This window comes from Xenopus laevis, chromosome 5L, assembly GCF_017654675.1.
Source record: "Xenopus laevis strain J_2021 chromosome 5L, Xenopus_laevis_v10.1, whole genome shotgun sequence".
Taxonomy (NCBI): domain Eukaryota; kingdom Metazoa; phylum Chordata; class Amphibia; order Anura; family Pipidae; genus Xenopus; species Xenopus laevis.
This window is the reverse complement of record NC_054379.1, coordinates 85,765,449-85,791,461: the sequence shown is the minus strand read 5'-3', so window position 1 is coordinate 85,791,461 and position 26,013 is coordinate 85,765,449. Positions and strand designations below refer to the sequence as shown.

The following is a 26,013-nucleotide window of genomic DNA, read 5'->3' as shown; positions in this document are numbered from 1 at the left end:
AGAAGTAGCCATGATCAGGGGGGAAAAAAAGAGTAAAAATCGCTATTGAGAAGACCCGCGGCCCGACCTGCAGAACCACCAACCCGCATCTGTAACTTCTGCCCGCAACCTGCAGGGTACCGCGGGTTTTTGCGGGTAACCTGTGGGTATCCGACCCGCTGCAGGACTCTACCATGTTCACTAAATGAATGAGCAGTATCAAATATAAAAAACTGAGGGTGTGTCAGTATTTCTTACCATGTAAATACTTACACCCCCTCTTACTTCACTCTCTATCTACTCCCTGTGAGAGCACTGTGTGTTGGCTCCTTTTTATTGTACAGGTATGGGACCTGTTATCCAGAATGTTCAGGACCTGGGGTTTACGGGATAATGGATTTTCATACCTTATGTCTACCAGAAAATAATTTAAACATTAAATAAATCTAATAGGCTGGTTTTGCTTTCAATAAGGATTTTTGGATCAAAGTCAAGGTACTGTTTTCTTATTACAGAGATAAAGGAAAACAATTTTACAAATTTGGATTATTTGAATAAAATGGAGTCTATGGGAGACAGCCTTTTCCATAATTCGGGGCTTTCTGGATAACGGGTTTACAGATAACAAATCACATGGCTGTAGTAATTTTCATTCTGTCATCTAAAGGCTATGTGGCAACACAGTCTGGCATATTTTGGCTAGCTTAAACCACCCCATGCTGCTGTTATTCATATTAATTGGAGATGCCTGAAACCTGAGGCTTAAAAGTGATTGTGCTGGACGCTTGAAGCCTTTCCCCATTAAATTGGACCAGCCAAATTGTCATACTGATCTAGACCTGACCACTGCAAACCCTGTAATAAATATGGCCTGTTTGTGTTATATGAGACTATAATACACAAAAGCCATGAATATCCTGTAAATTATATCCTTATAAACGGTGAGTTCTGATGTCATCAGTTATAAACGGTGAGTTCTGATGTCATTTCTGTCACATGACTCACTGAAACTTGTGTATTATAATAAATAAAGTACCCCCAGTTGCAAAATATGAGGATATTAGAAGTAACCTCGGAGTTCCATGACCTGTATAAAAACACTCGGCCTTCGGCCTCGTGTTTTTATATGGTCATGAAACTCCTCGGTAACTTATAATATCCTTATATTTTACAAGAGGGGGTACTTTATTCACTATATTATTTCCACATTCATTATAAATTTATAGTTTAACAATCACCCTGCAAGATTTGAAGAGCCTCTTTTGTTGCCCATGTACTTAAAATGGTATGTCAATAATATAGCTTTTAAAAGAAGAACCAAGTAAAAAAATTAGTGATGCACCAAATCCACTTTTTTGGATTCGGCCCGACCCCCGAATCCTTCACGAAAGATTCGGCCGAATACCGAACCAAATCTGAATCCTAATTTGCATATGCAAATTAAGGGTGGAAAGGGGAAAACATTTTTTACTTCCTTGTTTTGTGACAAAAAGTCACGCAATTTCCCTCCCCACCCCTAATTTGCATGTGCAAATTAGGATTCGGTTCGGCTTAGCAGAAAGATTCGACCGAATCCAAATCCTGCTGAAAAAGGCCGAATCCTGGCCAAATCCCGAACCGAATCCTGGATTCGGTGCATTCCTAAAAAAAAAATTAAAAAAAATTCATAATGAAAGAAAATGTCATATTAGGGGCCTTATTTATATTTTGTATTGTATTATAAACTATTTTCCAATATATGTTAATCAAAAATTATTTTAAAAATATTTGAATATGTAAATGCTATTAAAATTCATATTTTCTGTTTAAAATTGTCTGCACTCTTGGCTCCGATACCTGAAAGAATGTTGTAAGCCAGCTGATTAAAAAAATTGAGCGAAGAATTGACTTCTGTTACATTGTTCTAAGAGTCAGACCCAGAGAACAGAAAGGGAAAGACAAACACATTCTGCTATTACCTACAAATACAAATACTTTAAAACCAATGTATTGTAAGTATACTGAAATGTTGCTTAGAATTACAGTCTTTTCATTATGCAAAGGAGTGCAGGACTTCTTGTGTTTAAAAAAAAAACAAAAAAACCCTCCATTGTGCCACATAAAGGATACAAATATCTATTTTGACTTTTAGGGGCAGATTTATCAAAGGTCAAATTTCAAAATGATGTGAATTTTTTTTAACTCTAATAAATTCTAATGTTCTCACAAATTGAATGGGAGGTTGTTTGTGAAAAAACGCAAATGTCTAATATTGATCGAATATGAACGACCTGGAAATTCTAATTGAATTCGGATCGAATTTGAATCAAGTTTTCCTCGAAAAAAACCCTCGAATGTTAGGAAGGCTATTAACATCTTCAAATGGTTCAACTGAATTGTACATGAACTCGGCAAGTTTTAGGTGGCCAATATTCGAATTAGAACAGTTTCCAGGGTCGAGGTGTGATAATTCTCACATTCAAATTCAAATTGATGGTTTAAAATTTAAATTTGTGAGTTTTGACCAAAAAAAAATTGAAAATTTAAATGAAAATTCTAACCTAAATAAATCTGCCCTTAAAGGGGACCCATCACCCAAAAAAAATTATTCCAAATCCTATTTTATCATGTAAGTCAAGCAAAATTAACTTTAATTACACTGTACGGTATATATCATTTGAATCTTCTTTTCATCAGTTTGGGAACTTACTGTCTGGGAATGATAGCAAGCAGGCAGCCAAGCAGGCAGCAGCCATTTTGTGGACACTGTTATTAAGGCAAGCCTTGCATCATCTCAGAATCTTATATGTACACCAGAATAGGGGACCGAATGTCCATCCCTATGGTTACACAAATAATTGGTAAAGAGAGAGGGGGAATGTGGGGAGAGCAGTAACATCTGGGAAGTGCTGATTGGAAAGTGAATGCTTGCCCCGCCTCTATGCCTAAGGCATAGAGGAGGAGCAGGCAATATTTGATTGATAGCTGAGATTTTTAAATGAGCTTACAACAGCTATAAACACTTTAATAAAAAAAAATTTGGATTTCATGTTGAATATGAAAAGGACTTTTATTATACAGATTTTTATGTCTGAGTGACAGGTCCACTATAACCTTTTTACATCTATTTATTACTGGCCTGTGGAACAAGAAGTAGTAAAAAGTCCTAAGAAGTAATAATACAGATCAAACAGCCTTCATAAATCCACTGTCTTAAAAGAGTCATATCGCAACCCACATAATTTAATGTAAATTTGCTCTTCAGTTTCTAGCGATTTACATTTGTTATTTTTCGCTTTATGATGTTAGAAGTTTAACACTGCTAATATTATGAATGTGTAACAGGAGCATCCCCTGCTGTTCTGCCTTGTGGCAGCCAGACAGAACGGCAAAAGCTTAAATTGGTGGCAAAAGCACACAGAGGAGCATAACTAAATAATTATTCTTTCGCCATATATAAAATTGTAAATACATTGTACCTTTGTTTCTTCTATACGCATCGCGTCCAGCAAATAGTGAAGAAGTTCCTGGCTGTCCTGCTGCTCGAATGCTTTAAAACGAGGGGCTCTGAAAATTATATTAAATGTGAAGATTTAAGCAGTATGCAAGAAAAAACAGCAAGGTAAAATGAAACTATATATATATATATATATATATATATATATATATATATATATATATATATATATATATATATATATATATATATATATATATATATATATATATATATCCATATATATATATATATATATATCCCTCAAGATAAAAGGGCAAATCTCTTACAAAGCTTGTGTACTTCCGCATCCTTTAGGGAAGAGACAGTCAAAAATGCCCTTATATGAATAAGTTAAATAACAGGTTGAACTGGGTGTTTATATTCTACACTATTAATGTAATGCTCCCACTCTCATTATTACAGTAGAACATGGGTTACACAGAATTCTCTTTTACACTATCAATTTGAGAAGGGTATAAACTGCTTCTCACACACAATATTATGAACATTAGTGCTTATTGAACAAGCTGATAAAATGTAACTTTTAGTATCAAGCAGTTTGCGAAAAAAACACTTGCTAAAATACTTCCCAAATTTATCAGTCATAATCAAGTAGGCTTCAAGCTAGGACATCAAGCTGCGGACAACATCCACAAGGCATTTGACCTAGTATGCTTGGCACCGAAACTGACTTCCTTCTCTCTCCTCATATCTCTAGATGCACAAAAAGCTTTGGCAGGCTGGATTGGAGTTACATGTTTGCTGTCTTGGGAAAATTGCATGGGACTCCAATCCAACCACATTGAGATAAGGGGAGGAACAGGGGTCGGGGTGCCCAATGTCCCAGATAATCTGTAGAACCCATGGCTCATGCCATCAGACAAAACCCCAACATCAATGGCTTTCAGGTGGGGGACAGAGAGTACAAAATTTTTGCAGATGACATTCTCCCTGCAAACCACATTACCTTATTTATTACCGATTTTAGAACAATTCCAATGCATCCCAGGATACAAAACTAATCCCACCAAATCACATGCACTTGGGAGTACCCCACTTATACAGATACTATTTAGTGAGCAGGCTAGAAGCAATGGTCAACACACGCCCCAACAGGGAAACCATGGAAAGGCAATGAGAATCACTTCTCAGCCCTGCTACTGCTATCCCACATGTCCTGGATATCCAGGAATACCTCACTGAGACTCTTACCCCCATCACAACAAGCATTGGACTTGTGAGACGCAAGAGCAATCAAAATGGAATTAAGCACCCCTAACACTTGATAAAGAACCAACAATTAGTAGCCCATGACATTCCACATACACAATTTTTTCGATACCTGCAAAGCAGACATTAGGTGAAATTCAAGGTTAGAAACCAAACCATACATTACCTACTTTGAAAACATTTGCTATAAACATTCATATCCGAGGCACATAATCTCATGGTTATACAGCTGCCTTGCATCAGACAACACAGACATACTGTACACCAACCCTACATGACAAAATGGGAGGAAGATTTAGACCTCACTATTTCAGAAAAGACCTGGTCAAAAATTTGGGAAATGGCCAAAAAACTAATTCATATGTGCAGTCTCTAGTGAAAGTGCCTACAAAACCATATTCCGCTGGTATTACACACCCACACAAATCAGTAGGCTTAGTGGCAACCCAGACCACTCCACCTGTTTTAGAGGATGTGGGCAACAAGGATACTTCTTACACACCTGGTGGGCCTGTACAGTAGCTCAAGAATTCTGTAAGATAGTAGCAACTCTGCTCTCGGAGGTTCTACATTTATAGCAAGGTTACAAATACAGGAAAACAATAGTGTAGCAGCCATAGTTCCAAGAATATATGAGAGAACAAATATATTCATCACATTCTACCAGGGTTTTCAGGAGTATCTGGGAGAGCATATAGGCGTTATGCCCAAATCCCAAATTTGCCTTCAGAAGGAGACCCCCACCACTGATCCCGACCACACAGTTTGGGAACCACTGGTCTAGAATCAGGGGTAACAGACTTTGGTTGGTTCCAACCAAAGACTATTGTAAAAGTTGAAACATAATTTTAACCAAATCTACCACAAGCAGTGTGGTTTATAAAATGTACAGTCCAGTAAACCACAATTCCACTTATTGCCTAAATTAATGATTTTTTGCTTACTACAGACATGGTGTATCATCTGGCAAATATTGATGTATCGCTTCACAACTTTACAGATTCATTTATTTAAAAGTGAATAGGCCACTAGCCCTATTCATTGACCTCATGTTGAACAAGAGGGTATACTGCCCCTTTCACAGACTTTTACCATTGCAAAAGGAAAGAAAGGAAAGAAAAAACACACTAAGAGGCATATGGCTTCTATTTTCATATATTGTGAAGTGGAAGAATCCACAACTATTTCCCCAACCTAGATCAACATCTTTATTTTAAACCTATGGTTGTGCAGCTTATTACATACATTTTTTTTACTATACCATTCACAGTTAATTGTTCCACTATGCAACAACCATCAATATGCAATTATCAGTGGTGCTACAAAGCAATTAAAACAATAGATTTAATATTCTGAATGTTTTTTTTTATGCTTTGTATGATTTGAACATACAATAGGAAAAAGAAATGCAGTCAATTTATGCTCAAACTATTTTTTAATCAGATTCTGACTTTTTTTTTGATACTGTACACTTGATGCCAGTTTTGTGACAAGAAAGTACTAGATACCACAGCAAAATAATTTGAGGCTGAGAAAAACTATAGAAATAAGACATATTTCAAAAACACATACGTTAACACAGTTCATCATTCAGGGCTCCATTGAGCCCAACATAACTCTTGAGCCCCCTAGCAATCACAGGGCCTAATCTTTCTATAGCTGTACCACTGTTGTATTAAGAAATTCACATATCATCAGTTTTATGCCAGTATTACTGGGTTTTTATGTGTTTGCTAAATAATTTTTTGACTCACTGGGTTTTAAGCATCATTGGATTTATGAAAAGACATGGATTTGTGTAAGCCTAAACACGAAAGGTATTTCTTCAACCTCAGCAAGAATGAAACCAAGCAGCACCTGAAAACAGTACCATATTAGCATTACAACATTTGAGAAAACAAAACATTTTTAATGTGTTTACACTTTTATGACTGGTAATTTAAACAATGAATGCACGAAGGGCTTTTCAATATTTTCTGGGCTTTTTTGTATCGTTAGCTAACTAATAGGAGAAGCGATGAGTGAATCTATTCCGTTTTGCATTGCTGAAAAACTTGCAAAGCCACGGAAACTCTTTGTAAAATGCATTGAGATCAATGGCTGTTTTTTTCCCCCCTGTGACATTTTGCTCCAAATCCATGCCTAGAAATCTTTTTTACTTGTCACTAGGTAGGAGTAGTAGCAAAACTAGGCTTTTTCTCAAGAAACAGGAGTATGGAAAGAGAAAGACAAATACTGTTTTTAATTGAAGTTATATTTACAAATAACAAACTACAGAAATAGTAATATATATTGGAAAGTTTTGGATTCAAATTCTCTTTAAAGAACGTAAAGCTCATAAAAGGAAAGAAGCTTACACAAGTACTGATACATGGAGTTCTGACATATAAATATGTGCACTCGATTGTCCTTGAAAATATGCTTCAAGCAAGATCCTTGCTGTAACTGGACAACTGGGACCGTTGGTTGAGCTGACCGCTCACAGATGTGAGGACATATGGAAGCCAATGCCAATGCTCTAGCACCTGTTGTACTATGTCAGCAGTATAATGACAGAACAAGCTGAACCCTGTAAATGGTCCCATGAAGTGAAGGACAACTGTCACTGTCTACATCTGTCACTGTTGCAGGTCTTATACTTTTATTAATAATGCTTAAGAACGATTAACATGATATATAACTAACTATACAGGTCTTATAAATATATAACTGAAATCAAGATCAGGTTCTTTAATTCATCTTCACAAAACGGTTATGTATATCAGCAATAAATTTTCAGTAGTTTTCCATTTTTCTCTACCATTTTTACCTTTTTTTTTTTTTAAATCTACATTTTGAAAATAATAGCTTTTTTTTCTCTCTCAGTTTCCAGTAGTAGCTCCGTAAGTATAGTCACATTAGTTGTGGCCTTTTAAAGAGGATTTCTTTTAACTGTTGGGACCACAGTGTATTTCTAGCACGAAACACTTATTTTAAGGTAGAATCTCTGATGTACATCAAGCACAAATTTCAAGATAAAAAAAAAAATCTGTTTTTACTAAACTATATCAACATAGAAAATTACATTGCAGTCATTCTTTGAAAACAGCAGATTAAAATACCGTACACTCTGGTCTCCTTGAAATTATGCTCCAAGCAAGACCAGACGACTGGGATGGTTGGTTGAGCTGACCGCTCACAGATGTGAGGACATATGGAAGCCAGTGCCAATGCTCTAGCACCTGTTGTACAGTGTCAGCAGTATAATGGCAAAAGAGGTTGGTGACATGACATGAGGGGGCAACTACCACTCATATGGATATACTAATAAAATATATGATATTTCCTATATTTACTGTAGCTTCTTCACCTCTGTCCCATAATATCAGGTTAAAATAAAGTAAGTTTCAGAATAAATTCTTACATTTACTGTAGTGCAAAATCAGTGCACTCTGCAAAAAAGTAAAACTGAATTTCACAGTTCAATTACCGAAAAATACATGTTAAAATGCAGTCTTTTGTGGGTATTGCCTTTTTATCAGAGACGAAATGGGCAGCACTCCAGGATAAAGTTAAAAAATTGCTTTTATTTACCAACAGCAGGGCAGCATAGCAACGTTTCGAGCCTCGCACGGCTCTTTTTCAAGCTTGAAAAAGAGCCATGTGAGGCTCGAAAGGTTGCTATGCTGCCCTGCTGTTGGTAAATAAAGGCAGTTTTTTAACTTTAACCTGGAGTGCTGCCCATTTTGTCTCTGATTCCTGTGTTCGAGTGAGGAAGGACACTGCGGGAGGTGCACCCAAGCAATTGAGAAAATTAATCAGGTGTGTGCCCCTCAAATCCTCTTTGAACTATTGCCTTTTTATACCCATTGCATTTTTTTTAAAATATAGAATTGAGCTTTTTTTAGTAAATAGTATGACATTTGAATCTGACTATAACAAATGGGCAGAGCCTGACAGGACATTTCGGAATTGTGAACAAGGCTCCGGGAGCTGATGTAATGCAACCTTTAGAGGCCCTTATTTCAGTTTTAGTCAAGCCATTATTTCTCATTTTACCAGACTCCCTTTCATATGAAATAGCACCAGATGGATTGGCGGAAATTGAATATAATTACTATATTTAAAAAGGGCTCAACCACACAGTTATCGACCTGTCCGTTTGATACCTGCAGTGGAGAAGTTATCTGAAAACTGTATCCTGCAGACGTTAACATGGTTTTGTGCAGGGCAGATCTTGGGTTTTTTGATGAAACAAGCAGCTTGGACTGTAATGTACTTAGATTTGCCAAAGCTTTCATTTGCTTTCTCGGTGGTGGCATTTGGACATGGATAAAGAAATTACCACTCATTTTCTAATTGAATGACCTAGGAAATCTATGGTCTTTACAAAAGAACAGCTTAAAAAATACTTGCATAGCATCTAGACCTACAACTTTTGGAACTCTAGAATTCTTCAAAAGATCAGGGTGCATTACACTTTTCAGTGACAGAAGTACTAGTTTTTCTGATTTCCAAACCAATCGAAACCCAGGAAGTATATGATTCTTACCACCCAATACCATACTGACAGTAGATGTGAAAATCCAGGTTGAATGTTAAGCTTGCAGATTGGTCAATGTGAATCTAGAAATAATATACCCTGACCAAAAAACGTCATGCCAGGAACGTCCACTTTAAAAATCCTTTAGGTTGTGAAGTGTGAGCATGACGGAAATGGTGATGAAATTATTCAGTTATTCATTCCCCAGTACTAACTCATTACAAATGACTGGAAATCGACACACCTTGCAGAGGGTAACTCATCCCAGATGCCCTCTCCCAACCCCTTACTATATGCAATTACAATTAATAATTTCAGAATTCTTACCAGATCTAGTCAGGACCCTAGAATAAAAGATCTTAAAGCTGGTAATATTATGGACAATGTGGGCTTGTAGGTGATATGAAATTATTCTTAAAGTGTATTGCATCAAATTTATCAGTCAAAGCTGAAATAGGGAAATAGTCTGACTCCATATTAACTGAACAAAATCTGCCACAAAAGTCATGAACAGGCATTGGTGCTCATATTGCTCACGGTGGATAAGCATATGTATATTGTGGCTTAGATAAAAATAGCACCCAGACTATAAAACTGAAAGACTCGTTAGCAAAACATATCAGAAACTGGTAGCCTAGAGTAAGCTCTTGTCTATCGTGGTGGTTAAGTTTAACAATATATAAATATCTTTTGCAGATATCTTTTTTTTGTCTGTGGCTCATATGGATGTCTATAGACCCAGCAAAACCCAGTAGAAGCCCAAAACATAAGCCATCCCAAATTTTTATGTTTACCTTGAGCCATATTATACCAGAAGCTATAAGTTTGTAAGGGGTAATTGTTTCCTAAAACTACACGTGTGATTCAAGGTCAGTCACTGAGGGTATGGGACAGGTCCGTGCAATTAACAGCTAGGGAGGAAAATATTAGACCACCTCACCATGTGGAAAAAGTTTAGGATTCTTAAAGGAGCAGGTATCTGATGAATAGAGCAGGTGATTGAACCAAACCCTTAAATGATATCAGAAATGCCAGAATATGAATTCCCAAATCAATAATTGCTGCTATTTCCTGGCTTCTACCCAATGTTCAGACTGTACAAATCTCATAGAGTCATAGTACACAAAAGGTAGAGAGGCATGTTTACTAACATTGGAGATAAATATCTGGAGAGATTTCTTGAGATGGCAACCAATCAGCAATTAGATTTAAACAGCCATAATTAAGTTAGAAAACAAAAGCAGAAATCTCTCCAGATATTTATCTCCAATGTTAGTAAACATGCCCCATAATCTCAAGATTATACCAAACTTTTATAAAACCCCAAATCATTAGCCATAATCAAGTTTTCTAAACTTCTATGACTTCTACTATACTCACAGACAGGAATCACTAAAGCCCTAGGTGACATTCTAATCATGCCACCTTTCTATTCACCTTCCTTTTTGCTAATATGCTAATATTTTGTAATATGGACTTGCCCAGTTGGTAGTGATTATTGGAGACAATTGATGTAGTTTATACATGTCCTGCAGTCACTGAATTATTAAATTGGGCAGAGACAACCATTCCCACTTGATGGTTATCAACCATTTACTGACTGGATACATATGGCCAGACATTTCCATAAAGTGAAATTATATTCCTATAAAAAATAGCCCAGAAAAATACAGTTAGATGGAATACATGGTTAACAAACCTGATAACCTACAAATAAGAACTCAAAATACCATTTTGAGATACCATTTGGTCTTGGCTGCAGAATGCCCCTATGCAGTCCCAATGCTCTTATGCAGTCCCAATGCCCTGCATTTACAAAAATCTTTTAATAACAAGTTTTAACTAAAATAGCTCATTTAAGCATATAAGCTTTATTTTTTCTTCACTTGGAGGTTCTAACTTTTGAAAAGGAGCATCTCTAAAATATGGGCATACCTTTGTGTTACGGAGGAGGAAACCCACAAAAGAAATGTTGTTTTTAGTCTATACTTAATGCTATGCCCTTTAAGCAATTAACATTCCAACATGCTTATTATCAAGCATATAAAGTACCAACATACAATACAAGGGTTTATACTTACAGATTAAATACATATGCAGAAGATACAGGAGGTAAAGAAGGCCCAGCTTGCTATTTTAAAAATTATTAAAAGTAATGAGCAGGCCCAGTTGCCAAATTTTTCGACTACTCTGGGAAGAGGCATTGACAGTGTCTTACTGTTGCATTATATTTGGCATGAGTTACAGTTTCTCAGTTTGATGCTGAAGTCAAGAGACAAAATAGCTAAAGTGACGTCTTAAAAGCCTCAGGGAACTCAAGTACATATCAGTCTAGTTTAGAGCTTTGTTTAGTGTGCAAAACAGACATTTTGATTTTGTAACTACAGAAAAATTAAACTATATTCTTTTATTTATCTAAAACTTAGACAATTGGGATACACTTTTTTGTGGATTTTTTTTGGTTTGATTCAAGTCAGGTGATTGACTGGGCCATTCTAGCAGCTTTATTTTTCTTTCTCTGAAACTAATTTAGAGTTTCCTTGGCTGTGTGTTTGGGATCATTGTCCTGAAATGTCCATCTTCAGCATCCTGGTAGATGGCAGCAGATTCTTATCAAGAATGTCCGAGCACATTTCTCCATTCAGTCTTCCTTCAATTATATTAAGTCTGCCTGAATCATATGCTGAAAAACAGCCCCACACCATGGTGTTCCCACCTCCAAACTTCACTGTTGGTATGGTGTTTTTGGGGTGATGTGCAGTGCCATTTCTTCTCCAAACATGGCGTGTCCAATGACATACAAAGAGTTACATTTTGGTCTCATCTGACCAGACTATATTCTCCCACAATTTAATTGGCTTGTCCAAATGTTGTGCAGCAAACTTTAAACAAGCTTCAACATAATTTTTCTTCAGTGGAGTCTTGTGCGGTTGAGTGCATTACGTATTGTTGTTTTTTTTTGTTTTTTTTTTTTTAAACAACCGTACCTGCTAATTCAAGGTCTTTCTGAAGCTCTCCATGAGTGATCTTTGGCTTTTGGACAACTCTTCTGATTATTCTTTTGACTCCTCGGCCAGAAATCTTGTGAGGAGCACCTGGTCGTAGCCTGTTTAGGGTGAAATGATGTTCTTCCCACTTCTGGATTAGGGCATTGGTTACAGATGTATTTCTAACCTTCTGGAACATTCAGAAGGTTAGAAATACATCTGTAACCAATGCCATTAGTATGTTGTGCAACAATAAGGTTGCAAAGAGAGAGAGCTCTTTTCTTTTACCCATCATGAGATGTTTCTTGTGTGATACCTTGGTATTGAGAACCTTTTTATAGGCCATCAATTAGGACTAAACCATCTGATATTAATTTGCACTGATAGAGGGCAGGATTGCTTTCTAAATACGGATATATATTTCAGCAGGTTTCTTGGCTTTCCATGCCTTTTTGCATCTCCTTTTCTTCATGTGTTCAATACTTATTCCCTGCGTCATTCCATTTTATTACACATAATTTAAATTAACAGTTAAATAAGTTAACAGCACAAGTTTAGTTGAGCAGAGTGATTTATTTGTTCAGCGTATCCGACAAACCCCCATTTGTAATAAAAGACACTAAGTTTGCTCAGGGGAAGTAACCCCTAGCAACCAATAAGAGGTTTGCTTTAAAACAGGTGACCAGTAAATACTACCTGCTGATTAGTTGCTATGGGTTACTGCTCCAGGGCAAACAGTGTATTTTATTACATAACCCCCAATGAACTTAAGCAACAGATCAGGCTTTATTTAGTCCGTGCTCAGACCTTGAGAAAGGGCAATTTAAGATGAAATTTTGCCTCAGGAAATATGCTTGGTACTCTGCTCACCATAACTTGTGCTGTTAAGTTTATTTTGTGGACATTGTTCTTGATATTTGGACTTTATATTTATATAGGCACCCCCTAAAGCTAACACATGCCCTTAAGTGCCTATATAGAATAGACGGCTGACACGGTCAACCAAAAAACTGATGAAGTGTAAGGTTAAATTTTTTTGGTAGTTGTGCTTTATTGGTTAGTTTTCTGTATAGCCCTTTCATTTTCATCTTCCAACTTTCAAAACACTGCCTAATTGCTAGAGTAAGCGGGACCCAGGTAACCACATAGCGAGACCCAGGTAACCACATAGCCACTGAAATCAAAGCTGGATATGCAGAGCACATAGCTGTACAATTTAAAGATTATGATTTTGTCTTAAAATATCACTGTGCCCAAAAGGTAGATCAGGATCTACCAGTATACCTTTAGCTGGTGATCAATAGACCTCAAGACACGGTCAACCAACAGCTCGTCTATATCACCCTCCTATTTCATGCTTTTCATTCAGATATTTATTATGTTAAGGTTACATAAGAAATAGTTGTTTGTTAAATATAGCAATAAATATATTGATTTATGAGAGAATTTATAAGTAATAGTTTCTATGAAACAGAATGCTAACAATGCTTTTATGGATGTAGATCATAATGGGATAACATCACTAAAAGCAGACCTCGCATTAGTATGATGCGCTCCTGGTCTACATATTAAAAGTTAATGTTAAGGTGAAAATATCCCTTTAACACTGTGTTCAGTAAAGTCATTTTCTTTACGGTCTACTTACACAGTACGGCACAAAGGTAGAATATATACATTGATAATAAAATGGCAAAAAACATATTAATCTACAAGCATTCTTTTCTTTTAATAACATTTTTCTTCACTTAACCACTTTGATGCCAAAAGGACATACAATGAGAAATGCTTATGAAGCTTTTGGATTTAAAATGGTTAATATATGTCAAGAACTCCAGATCAGTAGAATTATAAATCTGTGCTCTTGATATTCAAAGCGGTGGAAAACAAACAGAAGGGCCCTGTAGCAATGTATCCAATCTGTCCTAGCAAAACGTCTGACAGCTGCAACACTAACAAAATAAACAGTGGATGAATTAGTACCAGACGCTAAACAGTCGCCACTGAGAGAATCAGCCTTCCAATTTTAGTTTTCAACAAGGCGGAGAGTGGGAGTGGAGGAAAATATAAAATAAAAATTGGCACGTTCAGTGCCAATAATGAGTGTATTAAATTACATTTATTTCCATTGCTTACGGTAATATTTTCCTTTGCTCTGCAGTTGTTTTTTGCAAGTTACAATAAATATACAAAATATACAAAATAATAAGACAAAACATAAGCTTCTCGGGCTTATCCTATAGCCGGCAAGAATACAGGAATACTACAGCAGATATAGGATGTAGGTCTGGGAAATCTCAACATCTCTTGCAAAAAGATATGCAGCGTGTAACAGACATTGTTACACAAATCTTTTAACAACAGAAGCAAAATTGCATCCGTTCCAACTTTAATATAACGCAAAAGAATGTCCAATAAGCGGTTCATTCATCCTGCTTATGGAAAATATACTGCAGATAAACAATACTCACCAATAGGCAATATCTTAGCTTTGTTTTGAGAGGCAATGTTAATAATGATGTAACCATAAAATCACTGGGACGTATATTTGGGACATATATCACAGAATAATAATCCTTAGTGCTCAGCTAAACCATATTCAAATGTTATGTAACTTTTAAGCATAAGACAATTCATTTTTATACAGATGTGGAATATTTTGAATATGCACATTATGATTTGGACTCAATTTGATATTCAGACAGGTTAAAATTACTTCTATAAAAGAAACACTAAGGGGGAGCCCACCCAGGGCTCTGGCTGCATTTTCCAGATGACAGGGCCAAGGAAGTAAGATACATATGTATATTTACAACAAAACGCTATGGGGCAGATTTATTAAGGGTCGAATTTCGAAGTGAAACAACTTCGAAATTCGACCATCGAATAGGTGTAGTACGATAGACGAAAGTTTTTTTCCTTAAAAATTAAAATCCTTCGAATCGTTCTATAGGTACGAATTAATCGTACGATCGTACGATTTAATCGTACGATTTTACAAAAAAAACATTGACTTCTCAAAACTTAGCCAACGGCTCATATAGGTTATAGGAGGCTCCCCCATAGGCTAAACAGCAATTCGGCAGGTTTAAGGTGGCGAAGTCGAAGTTTTTTAAAGAGACAGTACTTCGATTTTTGAATGGTCGAATTTGTGACGTTTTTTCAATTCAAATCGAATTTTGGCCTATTCGATGGTCGAAGTACCCAAAAATTACTTTGAAATTCAACGTTTTTGAATTCGAAAAATTCACTTTGACCCTTAGTAAATGGGCCCCTATGTGTGGAATAGCCTTATTTCCCCAATACACTGTCTAATATATCTTCCAGTCACAGCTCTACTGTCCAGTCTGGGCATGAAAAAAAATTTCTTTAACTCTCTGTAAAATTGTACATATTGTGACCTTTGCACTTTTTTGCCCTACTCCCTAGGCCCGTTTATTGAAGGACACATTATAGTGGTATTAGAACTTCTTGAAACCATGGATTAAACTATTTCTCTAAAGAAATATCAGAAATACCATGAACGTTATTAAAAGATCCTAATATGTAAAATGTATGAATGGAAAAAAGTGCAGAAAGAATAAGAATATCTCTTTAAAAAAAAAATTGAATGTTTCAGATAATTACTAGAGAAAAATATCAGAAAACTTTTAAAAGTCCGACTGGCTAAAAAAAAAAAAAAGTCCAATGGGATCGACCCAGCTCCCATTGACTTCTACGGGAACTCAGATGCTTTTACTTGGAGAAGTTTTGTATTTCGTGTTTTTTTGTGACAGGAGCAGATAAGTATATTTTGAGAATTACAAGAGATTTTTACTTAAAAACATGGCCTGATCCAACCTAAGTCTTATTGGTTGCTATGCATATGTCATTTGGATTATTTTATTTACAGCCCTATAAAAAAGATTTGAGTAATTTAATTTTTTTCTATTTAAGTAAACTGTTAGGGCTACAGACAGATATCCTACCATATTACCCAACAACTTTCCAGAAAGCGTTTTCTTCCATTCCCCACATTTATGATAAAAGAAGCTTTTATTTAGATAAAATGGCAGTATGCCAATTAGAAGCAGGCCTAAAGATGCCAACATGTAAGTAAATAAACCTCCCCTGGAGCGAGAACAAGCAGCTCATTGCATCCAGATACAAAACTAGTCCCTTTGGTATTCCTGTACTGAAATGCCAAAGCAGCTTCTCTAATAAGACAGGCAGCTCTGACAAACAAACAACAGACTGGCAATTTCTGGCCAGTGCATGTCCAATGCAAGCAGGCAGAAGTAATGAAACCTCCTGCTAACCCTGGTGGGGACTGCAACGTGCTGTGGCAAGGGCCCTGTCACTGTGCCATTTCAGTGAGGTCTGTTCAGCATTGGCAGCAGAAGGATCTGGTGTGCAGCTTGAAATAAAAGTAAATCAAAGAATTCTGATGAAACCAGCTACTGCTTGCATTTGGAAGGGTGAATGGATCACCCGAAGCTACCAATTACAAATAGTAACTATTTATTTTGCTCCCAATACTGCACAAAATAGTAACCAAAAGGTAATGCAAAGAAACACATACACTGTGTATACCGTATATACTCGAGTATAAGCCGACCCGAGTATAAGCCGAGGTACCTAATTTTACCTACGAAAACTGGGAAAACTTATTGACTCTAGTATAAGCCTAGACACAACTACAGCCCTGTCTCCCAGCAGCGCACATTCTGCCAAAGCGACCCCCCCAGCGATCAACTGGACTTCTTTGCAAAGTTGATGGTGACAGAGAATTGCCAAACGGATTACTGTGTGCATTGTCCCACTGTCCCTGACTACCATGTGCAGAGGGTGCTGTTTGATATTGCCATCACTGTTAATCTTTCGTATAACCAACAGAGGGCGCTGTGTGATATTGCAGTCACTGTTATTCTTTCATATAACCAACAGAGGGCGCTGTGTGATATTGCAGTCACTGTTAATCTTTCATATAACCAACAGAGGGCACTGTGTGATATTGCAGTCACTGTTATTCTTCCATATAACCAACAGATGGCGCTGTGTGATATTACAGTCACTGTTATTCTTTCATATAACCAACAGAGGGCGCACTGTTATTCTTTCATATAACCGACAGAGGGTGCTGTGTGATATTGCAGTCACTGTTATTCTTTAATATAACCAACAGAGGGCGCACTGTTATTCTTTCATACAACCAACAGATGGCGCTGTGTGATATTGCAGTCACTGTTATTCTTTCATATAACCAACAGATGGCGCTGTGTGATATTGCAGTCACTGTTATTCTTTCATATAACCAACAGAGGGCATTGTGGGATATTGCAGTCTCTCCCCAAGTGTACTGTTGGTATAGGAATGATTAAAAGTGACTGCAATCTCGGCAACGCGGGTCAGGTACCGCTGACCCGAGTATAAGCCGAGGTAGACTTTTTCAGCAAATTTTGGATGCTGAAAAACTCGGCTTATACTCGGGTATATACGGTATCTCTATTTAGCAGGTGTATAATATGAGACTGATCACAGATCCCCAGCCCACAAAAAGTCTGGACAGAGAATATAGAATAATTTCAATATCTGAAAGATATACATTCTCAAGATCTATTATCTTGGGACCTGGGCTACTCTGGATAAATGGCCTATATGTAATTATCAAAACTTCTCTATATTCAGTGCTGAAACTGTTGATACCAGAAATAAAAGTATAATTTATGACAAACTGTGCACAGCAAGTTCGCCAGAAGAACACAGCTTGTTAAAAATAACCATTCGAAATATGAGCTATCTCCTGTGTTTCACTTGACCTGAATCAAAGTACCAATAAAGCACTACTGCTTGGTAGCAGAACCTCTTAAGAGAACAAAAGTTCCACTTTCATACTAAAAAAAACACATCTGTTAGCCAGCAGAGTAAGCACATAATTAGGTTGGTGATTAAGTGATTAGCCATCTTCTGCCCAGTTCTCCTGAAAAATATAAATAGGCCCTACAAGTACATGAACTCAGTGTGCAGGTTGCTCATATTTTTTTTTCAGTTATCAAATATATAGCTATTTCAGTAGAAAAATTATGGTCCTTTAATCAGAAGCAAGTAATAACCACCTAACTTTATCTGTGTGAGATACAATTAAAGTGATACTGACACTAAAAAATGAATTTTAGCATATGAATGTACATTGATTGTTACCTATAGGTCATGTTGATCATTTTTTGCTGAGAGGTTTGTTTATGTATATAATTGTTAGTTGAAGTTCCTAAGCCTGACTCTCTGACACTCTGACTTTGCCAACCTGACTGTCCCATCTCAGCCTGTTAGTTACAGTTTCTAATGCTAACGGACTCCTGCTGCACAAATATGGCAGCCCCCTCATACAGGAACATGGGGGATCAGACAGGTAATGTAAAAGCATCATGCAAATACTTTATGGCAAAGTTAGAAGTAGCTTGCAAAGCCAATATTATAATAGATGCAAAAAAAAAGTTTAATTTCAGGTGTCAGTATCTCTTTAAAAAGGAGAATAATGTATATTGTAAAATATCAGGATTTTAAAAATTCATAGAGAATGTCATGATCTTAAAGTGACATACTGTACATACATAGTTAGGCTGGGTTGAAAAAAGAGCAAAGTCCATCAAGTTCAACCCTTCCAATGAAACCCAGCATCCGTCCGTTTTACTAAAGGCCGCAGTAGCCTTCGCTAGTGAAAATTCACCAGAAATCCAACATCGCCAATTTACTAACAGGTGTAGAGGACAATTCGACAAATTTACGCTAGCGAAACTAGCATGGAAAATACATTAGGAGGATTTAGGTACAATAAATTGAGGAGTTGGAGTCAGAGGATTTATGTACTGACTTCACAGCCCTGACACTCACACTGACCCCTCCATATACTCTCAAACTAAAAATCCTTGAATCACTCAAATTATTCAAGTTTTCAGGCAAAACATACAGAAAAAAAACTTGAACATCATGAAGGCTATTAACATCTCCAAATGTTTCAATTAACCTCTGCCCTTGACTCCTACATGACCTAGACAGGTTTTAGATGGTATATTTTCAGATTCAAGCTATTTCAGGTTCGGGTATAATAAATCTCGAAAAATTAAAGGGTTTGTTTAACCAGAAAATTCAATTTTTGACCAAAAAAATAAAATAAACCAAAACCTTGAAAACTCAAATTTTCATGGAAAACACAACTCGATCTTTAATAAATAACCCCCTAATTGTAGATTTAAGTATCACAATAGTCTATGATATTATGCTTGCCCACTATTAAAAGCATTAACAGAATCAGCCGTCACTTCATCGGACAGGGCATTCCACACCCTCACTTTGAAGAACCACCTAAGCTGCTTCAAATGAAAGTTCATTTCCTCTAGTCTAAATGGGTTGGCCTCTGGTGCGCTGATCTTTTTTATGGGAAAAAAGATCCCTGTTATTCATCTATAATGTCCTCTAATGTACTTGTAAAAAGTAATCATATCCCATCATAAGCGTTTTTTTCCCCCGGGAAACAACCCCAACCTTGACATAATTGAAGTCTTCCATCCCCTTAACCAGTTTAGTTGCATGACTCTGCACTCTCTCCAGCTCATTTATATCTCTCTTCAGGACTAGTGCCCAAAAGCGAGGCCTTACCAGGGACCTATAAAGAGGCAAAATTATGTTTTCATCCCTTGAGTTAATGCCCTTTTTTATGCAAGACAGAATTTTATTTGCTTTAGTGGACACAGAATGACACTGCCTGGAATAAGACAACTTGTTATCTACAAAAGAAACCCTACCCCCAACACACTGCCATTTAGTGTATAACTTGCATTAAAATTATTTTGGCCAAAGTGCATAACCTTGCATTTATCAACACTGAACCTTATTTCCAGTATGCTGCTCCCTTTTCCAATTTAGTCAAATCCCTCTGCAAAGTGGTGGCGTCCTGCATGGATGCATTAATAAACAAGTTGAAAAGCAAATTACCAAATACAGACCCCTGTGGTACTCCACTAACAACACTGGTCCAATTAGAAAATGTTCCATTTACCACCACACTTTGTAATCCATCTTTCAGCCAGTTCTCTATCCAAGTACAAAGATTATGTTCCAGGTGAACATTCCTTAATTTAACCAGTAACCTTCTGTGATGTACTGTATCAAAGTCTAAGTAGATTACATCCACTGCCATCCCAGAGTTGTGCGCCATGCTAACCTTCTCATAAAAAGAAATTAGTCTAGCAAGATCTATTACACATAAAACCATTCTGGCACAAACTCATAGTATTATTATTTGCAATGAATCAAGTATCTTATCCCTTAATACCCCTTCAAAACACTTTCCTACCACTGACGTCAGACTAACCATCTTATAATTTTGAGGCTGAGAACGAGATCCCTTTTTATATAGTGGCACTTCATTAGCAATTAACCATCTTTGGCAACCACAGAGCTAGGCTCGCATATTATCTTCGGATGCTTACATGTTTTGTTTACATGTTCTAGTCTCTTTTGAATTTCATTGTGTGTGAACCAAGCATCATTAGTTGTATTACTAGAATTGGGACTATTAAATCCTTCAGTAGCTGGATCCTCATTTGTGTAGACAGACGAAAAATATTTCAGAATCTGTGGTTTTTCTCTGTTCTCAACTGACCAACCTCTGATATTAAGGGTCCCACCCTTCCTGCTTTAGTTTTTTACTATTTACATATTTAAACATATATTTATTAAAAAATGTCCTTGCTGCATCTCAGTTTTAGCTTGTTTGATAGCTTTTTGCAAGCTTCCATCTCAATTTTAGCTTGTTTTATAGCTTTTTGCATGCTTTATCGGCCTAGTGGTACCTGTCCCAGCTAACTTGAATGCCTTAAAGCACATCTTTTCTTACCCACCTCAACACCAACACTTCTATCGAACCACAAATGTTTTGTTTTGCGATGATATTCCTTACTTACAAGGGGAATACACTGACATGTATATTTATTACTACGCACAGGTTGGACATCACTGATTCAAATCAAGTTTCAAGGCCAGAAAAATAAAAAGAAGGCCAGTGTAAAACACTTTGATAGGAGTTTGAGAAGGGTGTCTTGAACAATTACTTAAAGGGGGACCATCATGAAAGCAAAATTGTAATACAAGCTTCATCACATGGAAAGAAAACCATGATGAGCAAAATGTTTCACCAAGTTTCAACGCAAAAATGATACCCATAGACTTCAATGCATTTTGGCAATTTTTTGCCGGTTCGCAATGTGAGGCAGATGATAGGACAAAATGGCACATAGGAAAAGCTCTAAAATGAAGTGTGGAGACACTCCTTTATTATGCTTTAGCAATGGCTCAGATTCGCTAAAGATCAGGGTCGGACTGGGCCGGCGGAACACCAAAAACCCAGTGGGCCCCCAGCTCTTGTGGGCCCAGATCTGCACCATGCTCTTCTGAAGTTTTTACACACACAGGTGGGAGCCAGAGGGGGGCCCTGAGGCAGCAGCCCCGGTGGGCCCCGGGCCCCCAGTCTGACCCTGCTAAGATTATTGGGAACTAAATACCCACTTCAAGATTGCTTGAGTCGTCAGGCTCAAGCAATCATTAAAAAAATCTTGCATGAGCTAAGGAACTCATGCTGGGTCAGATTAACTCAATACGTTTTGGGTCAGATTTGACACCCGAATCGCTCGATTATTTCATGTTATCGCCTAAAACCGCCAAATTTTTTTTGATTATCTGACGAAACTTAACGCAGACCAAAATATCTGACATTGACTTCTGCATGTCCTCGGCAGTTTTGAGATAGCAGATTTTCAGATTTGGACTTTTTGCAGCTTTGGGGTATAATAAATCTTTGAAAAATTCTAGGTTTTTTTCCACAAAAAATTTAATTTTGCCCAAAAACACGACCAGGGTTGAGTAAATAACCCCTTAAACTTACAAAGGGCAGCAGAGTGGATAAATCTTTTTAAATCTGTAGTCAGATCATCAGAATAGCCAATATCTGGACTGTTAAAGAATAATGCTGGAGTATGATTTACTTGCTAATCCCATGAGGGGTGAGCACAGGTTTTAAAATTCCTAAGATAAGATGCTGACTTGCCTGGATACAAATCATATATTATCTGTCTTGAAAATGCGTACCTTTTCTCTTTTCAGCTTGCGGTTGTGGGCCATTTTTTATGCTGCACGAAATATAGAAATAAAGGATTTCTTCACTCCACAGAAGTGGAGAATAAAACGGCATGAGCATGGGGTCACGAGGAGGCAAGAAAATGCAAAATGTACTTACTTCTGGCACAGCTGGCTGAAGAGCACTTTAGGAGAGAGAGGTTCTTTCCCAGCCTCCTTCATATTGTGTAGGAATAAGAGCACTGCAGATGTCAAAGACCCAGGACTGGAGAGACTGATCACCAACGGATCCTTTCCATGAGGAATTAAAATATGCAATTATCACTAAATGCATACAACATAAAAACTACATTTTGCAATTATAATGACTGGATTGTTAACAAATTTCCTTGTCAATACAAAACATTGTTTATATTACAGAAGCACGGTTTTACACATGCCATACTCTTTCATTTTACTGTAAACAGTAAATCAAGAGAATATAATTTAGGAAGAAACTGCTAAAAATGCTACTACCCAAAGCTCTGTAGAGATTTAATGTAGATGAATATACATTTATACTGTTAGCAATCCTAGACAAAGGTTATTTTTATACAGTGGCACACCAGTAACTGCTAAACTCCATTCCCAAGATGACATATGTCTAGCTGTTGTCTGTGCTGTAAAACAGCACTAAGTATTGAATTTGCCTGCAGCACAGGAAGATATTTATTACTTATTACAAAACATGTAAGAATGTATTAAGGGACCTAGAATTTTAAGTATCTATTTGTTTCCTCTGATCTTGTTTCATAGATTTCTCCTAAACAACATTGCTTTTTGGTATGCTCAAATTAAAATAGTAATTTTATATCCTTTCAAAACTGACTTAATCTGTAATAATCTATTCTATTGAAAAACTGCATTTTGAAGATACTGGCCAAGCTGGCCTGTGGGAAAATTACAAACAAGTTTGGCATGTGGTAATGTAGCTTGTAACATTGCATTCGCAGAGCAACTCTTTCTGTTGAGGGTTGATCATTCTACCTTAACCCAATAAGCCTTATTGAATAAGGTGATATAAAAACAGCCCTCTCTCTCTCTCTGACTAAATAGCAAAAACTGCCCATGTAGTGCTCATAATACAGAAAATGAACCTGTTATCCAGAATGCCTGGGACCTGGGGTTTTCCCAAATAAGGGCTCTTTCTGTAATTTGGATCTCCATGCCTAGAAAATCATTCATTCTATCTTAGTTGGGATCAAGTACAAGGCACTGTTATATTATTATAGAGAAAAAGATAATCATTTTTCAAAATGTGAATTATTTCATTATAATAGAGTCTATGGAAGATGGCCTTTCCATAATTTGGATCTTTCTGGATAACGGGTTTTGGGATAATGGATCGTATACCTGTACCTTTAAAAGGTTTGTTGTCATTACATATAAAAATGTGCACCCACCATTGCATTTATAAATTGGCATAGTATAGGGCAAATTTAGCATCCCATTTTTGTAATAGTTACAATCATAGTTGCACAGAATATAAAATAGTCAAAAAACGATGTCCAGAATGCAACAGCATAAACCACTCTTTTTTAGTTCAACTAAACAAAGCAATACATAAATTGGTATTCTCACCAAAGAATTCACATCTGTGGCTACAATTAAATCATCCCTTACTAGAAGAGCAATCTATTCCTGGAACAACTGAGACTGACTTAGTAGCTCATGAGCATTTTTTTGGTTAGAAACTACAGTAGTTATGAGGGACAAAGCACACTCACCAAGTGAACCTCTTCATTACCACTGATCTTAAGCTTTGTAGCGTTTTCCTTCATTTCATTCAAAGTGTCATTTAACATGTGCGTTTGGGCTAAATTCTGCAATTCAAAACGTGACACATAAAATAAATGTTGGGATTTTTTCATTATAAATGGTTTTAAACAAGAAAGGTAATGGATTATGTTAATTAAATACTGACATTTTGGAAACATCATTGTGGCTGAAAAGCAAGGGTAAACTAGAGGGTGCATAAAGGGATGTATATTTTCTTGAATACCAACAGACTTAAAATTACAACATTATTTTACACCACCTCAGACCTGACTAAACCTTTGGGTGTCAAATACTGTAAAAACCAGCTGTACTTGTTACTGTTTTTCATACACTTTTTTTTTTTTAAATCCTACACTCTTACCCTTTGAAAATGTGCTACACATATGCCAGAATTCATCAAGCAGCTTTATAACTACACATGATGACATTAAAGTGACAATGTGTATTTAACAAGATTTCTAATACACTTTTATAAATATGCCTATTTATCCATATCCATGCTCTCCCACCAATATTTTCAAAATACTAGACATTCCTAAGCCTAAATTAAAATTATTATTAACATGTATTTATATAGCGCCAACATATTGCGTAGCACTGTTGGCGCTATGATGCAAAGAGGCCTAGAGGAAGGGGAAGGATGAGATGGCTGTAGAAAACAGATTTGAAAGTTGCATCCAGTTGACCCTGAGATAGACATGCAACTGCACACATTATTGCGAAGTAGCACTCCAAGTCACTATGTTAAATATGGGTCTGCTTTGACAAGCACATAATGCTGAACAACCCATTGTTAACACAGTGTAGCCACTGTCATACAACCACATCATCTCACTTTTTTTTACTAGATGGAAACTTTTTCATTGTAGTGAACAGTGCACCATCTTTAACTGGAGGTTCAAAAATCCCAGTAAGCGGCCATCTTTCTAATGCAGTAAATCTTTACATTTTAACCCACAATCTAGCATGCTTGTTATTCAACTGGGCAATGCATCGCCCATGTGAACCATAAATGGTGAAATTATAATTAAGGCTACAAAATAAGCAAAAGGAATGTTCAGCAACCAACCCTATTTATTGAAATAATGTTGAAAAGGGGGTACACTGCCCCCTTAATAAAAATTTTACAATAATATAAAAATTTGTCAAAAACAATACAAAAGAATATAAAAAATGTACAGTCAAATTATATAAAACAACTGATGTAACCTGCATGACCGCATTAAAGAAGCAAGTGTTGCCCAAATTGTTAATTCCCTTGACTGGCACAGAAGTGCAGCTGGACGCAGAGTCTCCTTTTTGTGTTTCACAAGCTTTGTTCCTTTGTCCGTGTAATAGTATAACTTTAGATGAGCAACCTAAAACAAAACAAACAAAAAGATATTGGGTTCTAAGGACACAAATTGTATCAATTGCCAATTTAATGAAATGTAACACAATTAAAATAATGGATATAAACTGTCTCATTATAAACAAACACAGTCATTTAAAATGTCCACAAAATGGTAAATCAGTTATTTTACTTAGCGATCAGATCTGATGTCCACTCAACTATGGTGGTTCCCAGTGTTTTTGTACTAGGCCCACTGTTCTTATCACTGTTAACACAAGGGCAAAGAGAAAGGCAAAGAGAAAGGCAAACAGAAGAAATGTAAAAGGTGGTAGCAAAAAAACACATTACCTAAAAATGTCTTCTATATTAAAAATAGTCAGATCCAATAAAAACACCAAATTATTAATGAAAATTAAAAACAACATAAAGCTCTTTCCTATAACAAGGCTCTGTAATAGGTGATCACCACTACTAAATTTTCTAAACAAACAGATTATTAATATTAACCTAGATTATATTGTAAATAAAGTACAGTACCTCCAACTGTAAAATATAAGGA

General features: G+C 36.5%; 1 protein-coding gene across 4 annotated transcripts in view; it reads right to left on the bottom strand.

Annotated features, from left to right (window-relative positions):
* usp45.L (ubiquitin specific peptidase 45 L homeolog) overlaps positions 1–26,013 on the bottom strand; it is a 70,937-nt gene that overhangs the window by 18,819 nt on the left and 26,105 nt on the right. For all 4 annotated transcript variants that reach the window (XM_041563010.1, XM_041563011.1, XM_018263372.2 and 1 more), the window contains 4 exons: positions 25,331–25,479; positions 24,070–24,165; positions 22,464–22,594; positions 3,438–3,525 (listed from right to left, as the gene is read on the bottom strand). In XM_041563010.1, the coding sequence (XP_041418944.1) occupies positions 3,438–3,525; positions 22,464–22,594; positions 24,070–24,165; positions 25,331–25,479 (464 nt within the window). The remainder of the gene's footprint in view (positions 1–3,437; positions 3,526–22,463; positions 22,595–24,069; positions 24,166–25,330; positions 25,480–26,013) is intronic.